General features: G+C 36.2%; 1 protein-coding gene across 3 annotated transcripts in view; it reads right to left on the bottom strand.

Annotated features, from left to right (window-relative positions):
• Positions 1-5,352: 5,352 nt before the first annotated feature.
• LOC119775395 (limbic system associated membrane protein) overlaps positions 5,353-13,993 on the bottom strand; it is a 747,266-nt gene continuing 738,625 nt past the window's right edge. For all 3 annotated transcript variants that reach the window (XM_038273363.1, XM_038273365.1, XM_038273362.1), the window contains 2 exons: positions 13,791-13,939; positions 5,353-6,284 (listed from right to left, as the gene is read on the bottom strand). In XM_038273363.1, the coding sequence (XP_038129291.1) occupies positions 6,187-6,284; positions 13,791-13,939 (247 nt within the window). In that variant the 3' untranslated portion in view covers positions 5,353-6,186. The remainder of the gene's footprint in view (positions 6,285-13,790; positions 13,940-13,993) is intronic.

Below are 13,993 nucleotides of genomic sequence, written 5' to 3'. Positions count from 1 at the left end.
TAGAGGAGATAAAAAAATAGTTAAAATTTCAATAACTATGGGCAGAGAAGTGTTTCCTATTAACCTATTCAGAAATGCCTACCTCAGTAGATTGAGAGACCTTTTAGATTAAAAAAAATCCCTCCATAAATTATGTATATATATACTTTTAAATGTTACAATTAGTATTCAAAGCTTAAATATAAAAAGAATATACAAAAATTCATTCTAGTGAAAGGAATACATAATTTGCGATGTAAATGGAATCTTAAGTCTGTAGCTGTGAGAGCAACAAGAAAATAATTTGTGTTTGATAAGGTGGAATTAAATTTGGGAAATACTTTTTCAGTAGAGTTAAAATAATTTTTGAATATGAAATGGTTAAAAAAAAAATAAAAAAAAGGAATGATTATATTAAATTATGAGAGCCATTACACCAACGTTTATTTGTATAAGATATATTGTTCTGCATGTCAGTTTTTGTAAAATTATGTCGTGACTGATGCTGAACCAAAAAAATGGGTTGGACAAAATAAGTATAAACTTCAACTCACTCCTTTTCTAATATATGCTTTAAATATGATCAAAATACATTTATGGTATTGTTTTCATGCAGTTTCTGGAAAAAAGACTGCCTGCTCCAGATTATGGTTTTTAGGCTTGTTCAAAATAAATAAACAAACCTATGATGGAAAGAAACCTAAATGAACGGGGAAAGAAAATCAGCTCATAAAGAACAATACCTACTAGGATTTGAACCAAAGTTCTTCACAGTACAGCCTCTTATTTATCTGTATCAGTTAAAGCTCTATTTCTTTAAATGATGGTCTGCTACGACACCTAGAGGTGTAGGAAGTTACTGCAGGTCTTCCATTGCAGCAAAATGCACAGTATCTACATTAGTGTGGTGTATTTACATACCTGATTCACCAGCTTCAACAGACTTTAGTTGGATTTCTTAGAAGATGTATGTTCAAAAATGTCCTCCAGAAAGATGGTAACAATACATAGATTATTTTATTTGCATGTTACATGATGGTTAACACATCAGTCCCGTTGGGAAGCTGTGTTTAGTCCGAGTTTCCAAAACAAAGAGGAAAAAAGAGCCCCAACATTTCAAGTCACATTCAAATACAGAACACTGACTTCAAACAACTTTATTTTGTTAACATTTTCTCATACAATTTACCTTTAATACATATTTTTTTAATATAAATGGACTGGAAATACCTTATGCAATATTAAAATAAAGCAAAAACAAAGAAAAAAAATCCCCCAAAAGCATTTCCACATCAGAGTCCACGACTGAAAGTGAATTTCCCATGAACGAGGGAGGGGAGATACAAACTGTTTACATTTTTAAAAGGTGGAGCTGCTTGGATGAGATTTTTAAGGAGGTGGTGACTTCACATCATTCTAATGTAGAAACATAATTTTATATACAAAAAAAGGGGAAAAAAAGCAAAGAAAGACCTTAAAATTAAAGAACAGAGGGTTACCACGGTAACCATCACTTAACTGCCTGATGAACTCTTTATATATCTGGTTTATAACGTCAATCAGGGTCATTCGTCATTAAAACGACCATTTATGAGAGACAGCTTACTTCAGTGAAGCGATGTTAAGAACTAAAATCTGTGCCTCTAGCTTTTAGCAGATATCTGTCCGCAGGGTTTGCGCTCTGGTTTATAAGACAGAGCTTCATGGCTTTTACGTGTGTAATCTGAGTATTTACAGCAGGTTAACCATATCCAATAACATTTCTTTTATGATGTTAGGTTACAACTACAAACTTCAACATCATTTTCTGGGATTGTGTGTTCTACACCAACACAAATCAGAGAACATCTGTGAAGTGGAAAGAAAAAGGAACAGTTATGGCTTTTAAGACTTCTAATCATCTATTATTGCTAACAATAGTCTACTGTATGTCATTTTATCTTAGTATGAGTACAGCTGTTCAACAAAGCAGTATATCTCAGGATTCAGGCATTTTTTAAGTGCTATTAAAACTACCATCCAAAAAGAAAATGAAGGCACAACTGCAAGCATACTAAGATGTGGCTGTCTAGCTAAACAGACACTCTGGACAGAGAAAGCTTTAATCAGATAGGGAGCCATAAGACCAAAAGTTACTCTGAAGGAACTGCAAAAATGCACTTTCTTTTCCCTTTCACACATAAATGAATCCCTACTTGAAAATCCCAACAAAATAAATTGAATTTTGTGGCTGCAGTATTAAAAAAAGTGGAAAAAGCTCAAGGTTTTAACCTGCATGGATCTGCTTGGACTCCCAAACTGCTGAGCTTTTGCCCATAATATCCTGAATGGTACAAATGTAGTCTATGGATAAACCTAATATGCATTAATCAGTGTTTCCTTAAATGTTTTGCTTTTAAGCAGAGATTATGCTATCCAATGCTGAAATGAGGGCTAGAAATTCTCAAAAGAATCACGGTCTAATGAATTTACATGATGGCAGAAACATGGACGTAAAAAATAGGAATACAAATTTCTACTTCTGATCATCTTCTTTAGGTCAGTTTTATATTTTTTAAAGGGAGGTAGGGAGTGAAACAGCAAGAGGAATGGAAAACCAGCAAACTGACATGTCAGAGTGACTCCTTCCTCCTTGCAATTAGAAAAGGGAATGATGCTGTGCATTAAGTATGTGCTGCAAGATAACAAACCCGGGTTGTAAAAAAAAATAATTGAAAACAATGTATAAGAGAGTGAAATTAAAAGTGGAGTTCTCTTCCTTCCATAGAGTCAGAAATGTGATATTGGATTTGGTGTGACCAAAAACAGTAGTTCAAGTAAGAATTCCCCAGGTTTTAGGTTCAACATCACTACGACAGACAGCTGCACTGCAGAGGCAATCACCATGGAAACGCTTCCCCAATCTTTAGATAAATGGCCATAAAAGGACATTAGTTTAATGTTAGCTTTATGATAACTCAGAATGTGAAGTTCTGAGCAGAGCAAAGGAATCCACAGTCTATAAGCTTCACAGCAGGTCAGAATAAATGGAAAAAAGGCAGCTAATGGTGCATCAGGTTCACTGTGCATCAGCTGCGTCCCTGAACTGCACTCTGAGAGAGCATTCTATGATTTAAGAAAAGACTCGTTGAATTGATCTACTCATTTGTTCCTGCAGAAATGAATCCAATGATAGCTTCGGCGAAGGCCTTGGTGATTTGTTTCAGTTACATGTGTTACTTTTCAAAACATGGCCTTCAGCTCAGTAGCCTTGTCGACTATTGAGAGGAGTTCAGTTCAGTATCCTTTACCGTTCCGCTTAATTCCAGGCATGTGAACAAACTCTGCAAGCAAACCATAATACTGCATTCTTTAAAAAAAAAAGGTAATCTCAAGGATAGGAGCAACAAAAAAACGACGGCACAAAACATTCGGATTTTAATGCATTAATTTTCCTCCTAATTTTCCCGTCCAGTTGGCTTCTATTGAAACAACTGAATATGATGCTGCCCTATTCAGTAATATCAAACGCCTCTTTTCATAGAATGACAGCACCACCACTAAAGATGTGTAGAAAGCCTTAAAAACAAATCCATATTTTATTCAAGGACAATTTAATCTCTTGTATATTTAGAAAAATCCAGACGCTGAGTAAATTTAATCAGTACGGTACAATAATAACTTCAAATGAATGGTGCACTTATTGGCAGTCCAAACGGTTCCTATAAACACCAAAAGATCTTTCTAAGATGTATATTTTAATATCAGTTTTAATCAAAATTTCAAGAAATGTCTAAATTGTAGTTTTTTGGTTTTACAGTACTTCGAAGGTGTAAAAATTACACTTCTAACGGTAACATTTTTGTTATGAGAGCCCAGAAAACGCGGTTGAAGTTTTTGAAAGTCTGACGAAGCAGTTCTCCCCCTCCCCTACTTTTTGCTGCACACTGCCAGTCAGCTGTGTGTGGGTAAACTTTTCCCATGGATAAAGAACACAAACCTCTTAGTATATAGCCTTTACTTAGCAACAATAAAAATTTTTTCCCCCTAGTGTATGCTGTGAAAAATGTCCAACGCTGACATGTTTCTGTAACAGGCATAAGTTATCTACTTTCAACAGGTTGTTGATGTTCTAAAAATCACAAAGTAAGATTCTTAAATTTTTGCTGAACTCTGCTAGACTTATAGCTCCCAGCTTTCTGTTCAATTAGATCCTGGAAAATTTAGGTTTGAACAAAGGATTAGAAAAATGCACCTCTTGCTCAGTGTTAAGTATGGTGGAGAATGTGTGATGCTTGGGGACACAAGTTAACTTCCATAGTGCCGTCTCTCTGATTAAACTAACCCACTGCAAACAAGGGCTCTACGAAGATGCACCAACAAGTGCGCCGTCAAGTTAACAAGTGATTTATAATAAAATATTATTTCCACACTGAATAAATATACTCAATTATGATTCGTTTTTAATTGTTAGAGATACGGTGGCCCTGAAGTGCAAACTGCAACTACAAATCTAAAAGCGCAACTACATTAAGGAAATCGCAACTACATTAAGCAAAGCGCAACTACATTAAGGAAAACACAATTACATTAACCTACCGGAAAAGGTAGGTACCAGTGGGAAACATGAGACATCGCTGATTGGACGACGGCGCCGTTTTGACCCCTTGATCCCGCTTCAAAATATTCCTGGATAACGGCAGCTATGTTTGGGGCGCCGACAATATCCATGTTTTCAAAAGCCACAGTAGTCAGAATGACTTCCGGTTCAAGGGTCAAACGGCGCCGTCGTCCAATCAGCGATGTCTCATGTTTCCCACTGGTACCTACCTTTTCCGGTAGGTTAATGTAATTGTGTTTTCCTTAATGTAGTTGCGCTTTGCTTTATGTAGTTGCGCTTTGCTTTATGTAGTTGCGATTTTAGATTTGTAGTTGCAGTTTGCACTTCAGGGCCACCGTATAGAGATGATGTTTCTGCAATACCGGTTTATTAATTTTCAGGTTGTTAACACATCTTCATCAAAGGGTGCCAATAAATGTGGTCAGTAACTTTTTTAAAACAAGGTAATTTGGTTAAAGTATGCCCTATAAATGTAGAATATGATCAAGACAAAAAGAAATAGCCTCAACGTCGTATATGGTTATGAATGTTTCTGTATAATTTCATAGCAAAACACAGAAAAAACTTAAAGGTAAGTCATTCATTGGTGTCATACTAATCTATTTTTTTTCATCAGATTTCCACTGTACAGCAGAATGATCCTGAAACACGTCATCTAAAGCACACACTGCAACAATGTTCTCTGAAATCCTGGTGTTACAGTGGCAGAACTCGTCTAAGAGAAATACAAAATTTTAACTATGTACAGTACGCATAATTATAACCTACATGGGTTTATTTTATTTTTTTGTATGTGTGTGTTTATGGTTTTCTTTTTTAATAAAGGCGAGTAGTAGCAAAAGCCACTGGATGAGGGCGTAACGGATGAGTTTAGCTCGGAAGGATCCAATCTCTGCATCCTCTTTTCTAAGATTGATTGTGACAGCCCGACTGAACGGGGAGCCGTCTTTGCTAAGGCCCTGTATTTGTGTTCCAGCCGAGTAGCATCATGTAATGGTTGAACACATTCAACACAAAGCTCTTATTTCATCTAAAAAAAATAACAAGATACAGCAAATTTCCCTTTCGTTTAGCCCATTAGTTTCTAATTTCCGTGTATATTTGGCAATTTTTTAAACATCTTTAATAAATGCACTGGTTGAACCACAGATTAATACAAGAAATCAAAGGAAGTACGATGTACTCCATAGAGCTGATTGTTGGTACTCCAGTTTCAGGGATGCTTCCGCTTATTTTCCCATAAAAAAAAAAAAAGACCCCAAAACAAGATTTTACAGACACAAAAAAAGTGCATACAGATCAAAAACAACAACACAAATCTTTGTAAGAGCACTGTTTGCTTATTCTGTCCTTCGTTCCACTGTTATATGTTGGTAAAACATTTAAATCCTTCATAACCCATTGTTTCTTCTAATATCTGAAAGCCGTGCTCAAGAGTGCTCAAGAGCACATAAGGTTTTTGTACCGTGATGCAAACAGTCTGCGGGAGGGAGGCGGCAGCATTGGTAATAAGGTAGCGACAAGCACATCAGTGAGTTGAAAGCAGGAAAGGAGGGAGGACAGGTTGGCCAGGGGGGCGGGGTCAGAGACAAAGCTGGATGGCGGTATTAACACTTGAAGAAAAGGCAAGCAAAGGAGGCCAACAGGAGCCACAGTGATAGAGATGCACAGGCAGAGCCGTTGATGTCTCGACCTGTCCCAGGTCCTGAAAGAGAAGCAAAGAGGACAGTTAGAATAGGTGATGACAGAGTCTTGTCTTCAGTACTGCAAGACTACTGTTCACATTGGATTAAGGTAACCAATGTGTTAGAAAGAACTGCTATTCATAAGACTCAACAAGAAGGCTTTAGGACTTGAGAGAAAAAAGCTTGAGCATCTAAAAAAGTTTGTGTAAAACATTTTTGACCACGTTTAGTCCTCAGCCTGCTTTATATCAGCAGGCATTAGTCGCCCACATTCATTTTATTCTCAAGGACATGATGCAGGACACAGACAATCTCTTTTTTTCCAATTTGTTTCTCTGAGTTGTTCTTGTCTGCACGAAGATCTCAAGGAATGACTACTGACAAAAAGGGGTGTTTGGTGACATCTAGTGGCTGCATTGTGTAATTGAGGAACTCCACTCAACAATTCAGTTCTTAGAAATTCAAAATTAGACTTAAAAAAAAAACTATTGATAGAAAAAAAAATCTTTGTTTGCCTTTTAAAGTCAATTAAGATAAATTAGACTTCATCCATGGAGCATTTGTTACTCCGTCTCTAAAGTGATTATATTTATTTGTTTCAGGTTCCAACTAATAAAAAAAAGACAGCTTGATATACAGTGCAATACATGCTTAAATATCAAACCAACTGAGGAAAAACCGATACTGAAAGACAGGCATGTGGGGAATGCTACAGTCTACCCTTTAAATATTCCGTCTGAACCCAGGATCCAACAAATCAATTGTCTTTTGTTTTTTTTATGGGAATAGTGGACTTCATTTTCTTTGTTATTTTCTAATAGTAGACAGAAAATGGGATTGGAGAAAGGGGGGAGACAGGCAGAAAAGGTCAACAGGCCAGGACTTCCACACTGAGAACAAAGGGTCATATGGGTCATGCACACTTAACCCCTGCACGACCAGCTGCCCCCCCAACATGTCTATTCAGTGAACATCCTTCAACCTCATCCTTTAATCATGTTGTTTATATTCAGAAGAATTGACCCACATGTGTGTGTGTGTGTGTGTGTGTGTGTGTGCGTGTGTAGGGGATTTATTTTCTTTTAATGAGTTACCTAAATATATTTTTTTAAATATTTTGTTTTTTTCTTAATACAAATTAATAGATATTTCAGAAAATTGCTTACAATAACTTAAAGCATAAGAACTAAATTATACATTTAAATATATATTTAATTAACTATACATAATGTTTGCATGTTAATTTTTAATCTTTTTACTTGCTTGTCTGAAATAAAGTTATTATATATTTAATTTATTTATTTATTCATTTCTTTATTCATTCACTACTGCGATCCTCTAATGATCTCTTACCATAAAAGTTGAGTCACTATAGCATTTATTTACAAAGAACTGGATTCCTCCACACCTACAGATAGACTAAGTTCACATTCATCTAATTTCTCTGTTTTAAAGTAAGTTGTTAAAATCTAACCTTATGAAATGTTTTCCTTAAGCTCCCAGTTAATTTGTAAGGACAAACATTGTGGTGCGTCAGAGCAATAGGGATAAGATCTCACCATGGCTTCGCTGTCCTTTAATCACTGTTATTACTGATGATTGTTGTCAAGGCAACATGTTTTTTTCCAACTGCTTAATCTCAGCATCTCAATAAATTAAAATCCAAAATTTCACTTTTTGTTTTTAGATAGTGCTAAGGAGGTATACTGGACAAATATGCCTTCCTAACCAGACTTAGCACTTTCCAAGGAAGCGCCTTTATCTCCCTCTAGTGGTCAGAACTATATGATATTATACCCAGATAAGCTAGTTTGCGTTGCATTATTAGATCCAATATATAGATTGTCTTTGGTGTTTATTCAAACTTTATTCTCTAATCAATTGAGAATCTGTTTCACGGGAAAAGCATAATTAATTCCATCTTTATACACAAAATATTTTTATAGGAAATAAGATTTTAAGGATTACACCTCTTTAAATTGCAACCTGGTGACACAGAGGACTTAAAAGTTTTGACAGCTGAAAGAAAAAGAAGAGACATAATTGTGCAAATGTCAATTTTGCAAGCTGTTTCATTACTACAGTGAATAAAATTCTTGATTTAAATAACATTTTTAGATTTTTTTTATATTGATAATATAGACTGAACAGTTCAGCATAGAAAAAGTTTTACTATTTTCTCCTCTTTAATGTTATAAATATACATTTCCTTGCTGTCCTCTAACATTTCCTGTTTCTGCAGGTTGAGCTTTTAGGGGCTATATTAACAAACTCACATGAAACCAGTGGCATTAGTTGGTTGACCACCTGAGGCATGTCTAAGCTATGGTCAAACATCATTAGGCAGCACAGCAGCAGATGTTTGGCTTCGGGAGGCAGGAAATGATTTAACTCTGCCTTTATACCACCTTTGATTGTTTTACAGCTTCAGAAAGAGACAGGAAAACATTATTTTTAAATAGTATTTGCAGCTTCTTTTCTGCAAGTAATTATTATGAGTTGTTTATCTGAAACATAATGCTGAAGCGAACATTGCAAACACAAACCTCCATGTACATCATTGGGGTTTAGTTTGAACAACTTGTGAAGTCGAAGGTGCCTGATGTTTAAATCACAGAGGTTTAGGGGAAGACCTAAAACGTAGGGCAGTTTCTTGCCACACATCTTAGAGGGGATTTGGTCCTGATTGCTGTCAGAGGTTAGCTGAACAGTTCATCCATAAAAAAAAACTGGAGATAATGTGTCACAGATACAAGACTAAAAAGTCTGAGCAATCTAAATAATTAACAAGCCAGGCAAAGAAGAGCAGCCTGGAGATCTATAGTAACGTTGGAGGAGCTGCAGTGGTTCACTGCTCAGGCGGAAGAAAAATAACTCAGTCTTGCCAAACCCTGTGCAGAGAAGAATCAAATGTTGACAGAAACCTCATGTTTTCATTTGCCAGAAGTCCAAAAACATTTGGAGGAAGGTGGTCTGCTCAGATCAGCACAAATTTGACCTTTTGGCCAAGATGTAAATGTTATGGGTGGTTATAATCTAAAACAGTAAATGACTTCAGGCTGTCACTCCACAAGAAAGGAGACAGTTTCTCTTTTTTTTTCAGCTGTTATTCTTCAGAGCAAGGAAATGAACTCTGCATTTAACCCATCCCCTTGGGAAGCAGTGGGCTGCCATTATGCGGCACCCAGGGAGCAGTGTGGGGGTTAAGGGTCTTTGCTCAGTCCACTAAAACTCTCTCTTCTTCGAGCTGGATTTGAACCAGCGAGCTAAAAATTAGTGTTGTACCGATACCAATACCAATATCGTGCAGGGCCCCAATACTGCACTAAAATATCAGTATCAGTACAACAACTCCAATAAACAGTACCAACAAATAGGGCACCGATACCATTTTGAGAGCCAAAAGTTTATTTGATTGTCACCCATTCCAGGTAGGCAATAAAAAGTTCTACTGGATTCACTTTGTATTTGTCTTTTTCATGCTTTGCAAAGGTAGGCAGCAGCTTGACAAAGCCATGATGGTAATTATTTTACATCCAAGTAGTATGCAGTTCTTCATATATACACACACACACATCAATTTCAAACAGATGGTATCGGTATCGGGGCCAAAAAATGGCATCGGTGCAACACTATTACACCTTCTTGCTCCAAGGACCTTACTTTGTTTTCTCACGGCTGCATTGAGGGTCTCGCTGCTTGTTCTCTACAGAATGTCTGGGCTTTTTTTCACTGGGTGTCCAACTAATTTACTGTGAATGGACAGGATATGGATCGGCATTATTAAGTCGGAAAAGCTAAGATATTTCACGTATCTGTTTAACTCTACAACCTAGTTGCACATTTCAAATCTGGTGCTTTAAGTGGTCAAACATGCCACTCCTGCTGCAGCGTTTCCTATATAATTATTGGCAGTCCCACCCACATAGCGACGCACTCCTCTGGTGTTTGCAATCTTTCCCAAAAGGCCAGAGCACACGGGGAGCTTTTCTTTTTTATCTGCTTCCTTACATTCAGCTCCTCGGCTCGCGCTCTGTGCGTTATTCTAGAACTAAATCCAACTGTACTTATGAGATGTGCACTTTGGTATTTACAGCTGATCTCAAAGGTTTTTTCTTATATTATAAATAAATTATCTTATTGCTTAAACATGTTGCCTAACTTATCTCCTTAAATCCAAGGAAAATGACATTATGTCAAGAAAAAATGACTTTCTTATATCTAATATTTGCAGTGAATCCGTAATGCATATTTTAAAAAGACCTACAACTTGAAATGTGGTCTTTAAAAGTAATGAAGGAAATTTATGTGAAAGCCTCAAATTGTCAGAATATTTTTTTAAATATAATAAAAAATCTATTATACAGTTATAATACTTTTTTTTGCTGGTTTATTGCAAAATTCGGATCAGATAAATTGGAAAACTGAGTGACATCTGTAGCTCCTTGCAATTGGAAACCTTCAGCTTCCCTGTGGTTCATGCTGATGCACATCCCGGTAAAGCCCATCGATCTGCGTATCGCTGCATAAATGTGTGCATGTTTGTAAATACGCCTGCAGCAATTCTGTCAATTTATTCTATTAACCTGCACTGTTTCCTTCCAGCTGCTCCTCAAACCATAAAAAAAACCATTCCAACGTTACCTTTGGTTTTGTTTAAAAAAAAACGTTTTATCTTGTTGTATAGGCCTGCAGCTGAACCATTATAGGTACTGGCCCTATAACTGTAGTAATACAGTCTGAATAACTTATTAGAGCTTTACGCATTTTATCACTCAGGCCTCCTTCAGTCCAAACTGAGGAACCGAATAGTAGATGATTATATCTGAGAAACTGGGAAAAAATGGTTTCTGGTTTCAATCGATACAAAGATTGACTGAAACCAGAGTCATACATCGTATTGATGGAAAACAAAACGATCTAAAGGGAAAATAAGATGAGAAGATGTTTACTGCTAGACAAAATCACTTTTAACTCCCCCCCCACCCAACAGATCGACCTAAAATCAACCACACAGAAGCAAAAAGATGTTCAGCTTTAACAACATCAGGGGTGGAAAGTAATGAAGTACATTTACTCAAGTTACTGTAATTGAGTACTTTTTATGAGTAATTTGTAATTTTCTGAGTAGTTTTTAAAATATGTAATTTTTACTTTTACTCGAGTAAATTTTAACCTAAGTAGTTTTACTTTGCTACATTTAAAACCCCCTCATGTTACTGAGTAAAAAAAAAAAAAAAAAAATACTGATGGTGAAAAAATTAAATGTGGTCCTGCCTTGCAGTTACCCTTTGTATTGTCTCATAATCCAGTGCTGCGCTTCGGAAGATCGCAGTTGCTCATCACAACTTAGGGAGTATGGATGAGGAAAGGCATGAAGAGGAAACATGGAGACGAAAGCCAGAAAAACCCTCGGCCATATTTGGAAGGATTATTTGTTTTCAAATGCACAAAAGGGAACAATGTGATAATGCAGTGCAACATGTGCCTGACCAGCAAAACGGAGCTTTCACCTTTTAAAACATAAACATCCAATTCACGAAAAAATGTGGCGGTAAGTTAGTTATCATGGTGTTGTCTGTAGGACAGTAGGATTGAAAATTGTTTGCACTTTAGGGTTCAGGTTGTGACTGTCCTTGTGCTGAGAGGAAGTATGTTCTTTAGCCCAGCTGATCTTTGCAAGTGTGGATGTCCACTGAAATACGCCTTGAGATCGATTAAAACACCTTGTGCTCAATTCGATTCATGACTCATCCTTTTTTTGCATTAAATAACTCAAAGTAACTAAGTAACTTTTACTCAAATTACATTTTAAATGAAGTAATTTTGTACTTTTACTTGAGTAAATTTTGAGATGGGTAATTTTACTTTTACTCTGAGTAGAATTTAGGCAAAGTAAAGATACTTTTACTCAATGACAATTTTTTAGTACTCTTTCCACCTCTGAACAACATATATACATGAGTTCCTTTATCAAATTTATCTATAATTGTTCCTAATCAGGCACCAACATTACAGGTCATCACTGGACACTTAGCAGGACAAACAGCTTATTTTGCCTCCTTTATTTACCATGTAATCAGAGATGGCAAAAGTACTCACTTTCCATACTTGAGTAAAAGTACAGATACTTGTGGTAAAAAATACTCTGGTAAAAGTGGAAGAACTGATTAAACTTCTTTACTCAAGTAAAAGTAACAAAGTACAGGCTTGTAAATTTACCTAAAGTATAAAAGTAGAAACCACTTTTTTCATGCCGTTGCCTACATTTTAAATGGATGTCTGCCAATAGGACTAGATCTCCGTTGTGTTCATTTTCAATCATCTCGTCGTCCATGCTACTATGCTAACGCCACCGCCACCAAGCTGCAATGATTTGCAGCGAATGAATACCGCCGAATCTGTCGATTCATCTTGTAGTGGTGCGTCAAATGCAACGTAGATTCCCATCCAATTAGATTGAATTTGGTATTGATGACGTGAAAAATAATAACGGTAACTCCATTGAAATGATTCAAAACTAAAGTAACGAGCCAATTTTTTAAAATGTAAGGAGTAGAAAGTACAGATATTTGTGTAAAAATGTAAGGAGTAGAAGTAAAAAGTCGCCATAAAAATAAGTAGTAAAGTAAAAATATCAGAAAAATCTACTTGAGTACAGTAACGAAGTATTTGTACTTCGTTACTTCCCATCTCTGCATGTAATTAACTAATAAACATCAGAGGCATGATTTGAATTAACATCTTTAGTCAGCATATAGGTTGGTAACTCTAAAAATCTGAGATGATTTTACAGACTAAACGAGTTAGTTAGCTTAATATTCAATCATTAAAAATTGATGTATTATTTTTTCATAATATAAGAACTGTAAATGTACAGTCATTTCTACTATTTTTCAAGGCAGCACTTTTAAAAAAGAGGAAATGTACATAGAGCTGTTCCAAATGAAATTTCTTTTTGTTTTACACTTGTGTAAACAAAATGACAAATAAAATATGTCTAAGTCTAATATAGAGTAAGTTTTTCTTCACATCAGTAAATACCACTGTACATATATAAACTAAAATTTGAATCCAAGTAATTCAGAGTCCACCATTTAACCGTTGGACTCTTTGAGTCCCTTGAGTGAGTTTTTTAACTGTGTAAGATTAAAACTTGAATCTTTCTGAACTTCTAACCTTCGCACTTGTATCAGAAGTGAACATTTTCACACTTGACTGACTTTCATGCAGACCTGGTTGCCAAATAGGAAAAAGAAAAACTAATACACAGAAAGGCTTTACCTCTCTGCCTGGCTTCCAGATGTCCAACAGTAAAGCTTAAAGTAAAGCCGAAAAATCCGCAGTGAGGAAACTCCCTGCTGATGCTTAATGATTCAGAGGGAAATAAGGTTAATGGAATGAATATTTCAAAGTCAATCAGTTTTACAGGTTTTAAAGTTTGAGACTTTGTTTCTCTGAATCTCCGACTAAATCTGTGCATGTGGATGAAAACCTGCTGTGTGGAAGAAAAGACCAGGACTCACTATAGAGGAAAACGCTGGCACTCTGAGCACCCAGACGGTTTGAGGCCACGCAGGTGTAGTTCCCATAATCTTCTTCGGTGACATTGGCAATCATTAGGATAGTGTTACCGCCGAGAATCTGGATATTGATGCCCTGGGTATTAGACAGCCTGGAAAGGAAATACAGACAGGGGAGAGACGGTTTCAGTCTGAGCTCAATCTGT

The sequence above is a fragment of the Cyprinodon tularosa genome, unplaced genomic scaffold, assembly GCF_016077235.1.
Source record: "Cyprinodon tularosa strain WSP-4 unplaced genomic scaffold, ASM1607723v1 ctg87, whole genome shotgun sequence".
Classification (NCBI taxonomy): domain Eukaryota; kingdom Metazoa; phylum Chordata; class Actinopteri; order Cyprinodontiformes; family Cyprinodontidae; genus Cyprinodon; species Cyprinodon tularosa.
This window is presented reverse-complemented; position numbering and strand designations above follow the sequence as displayed.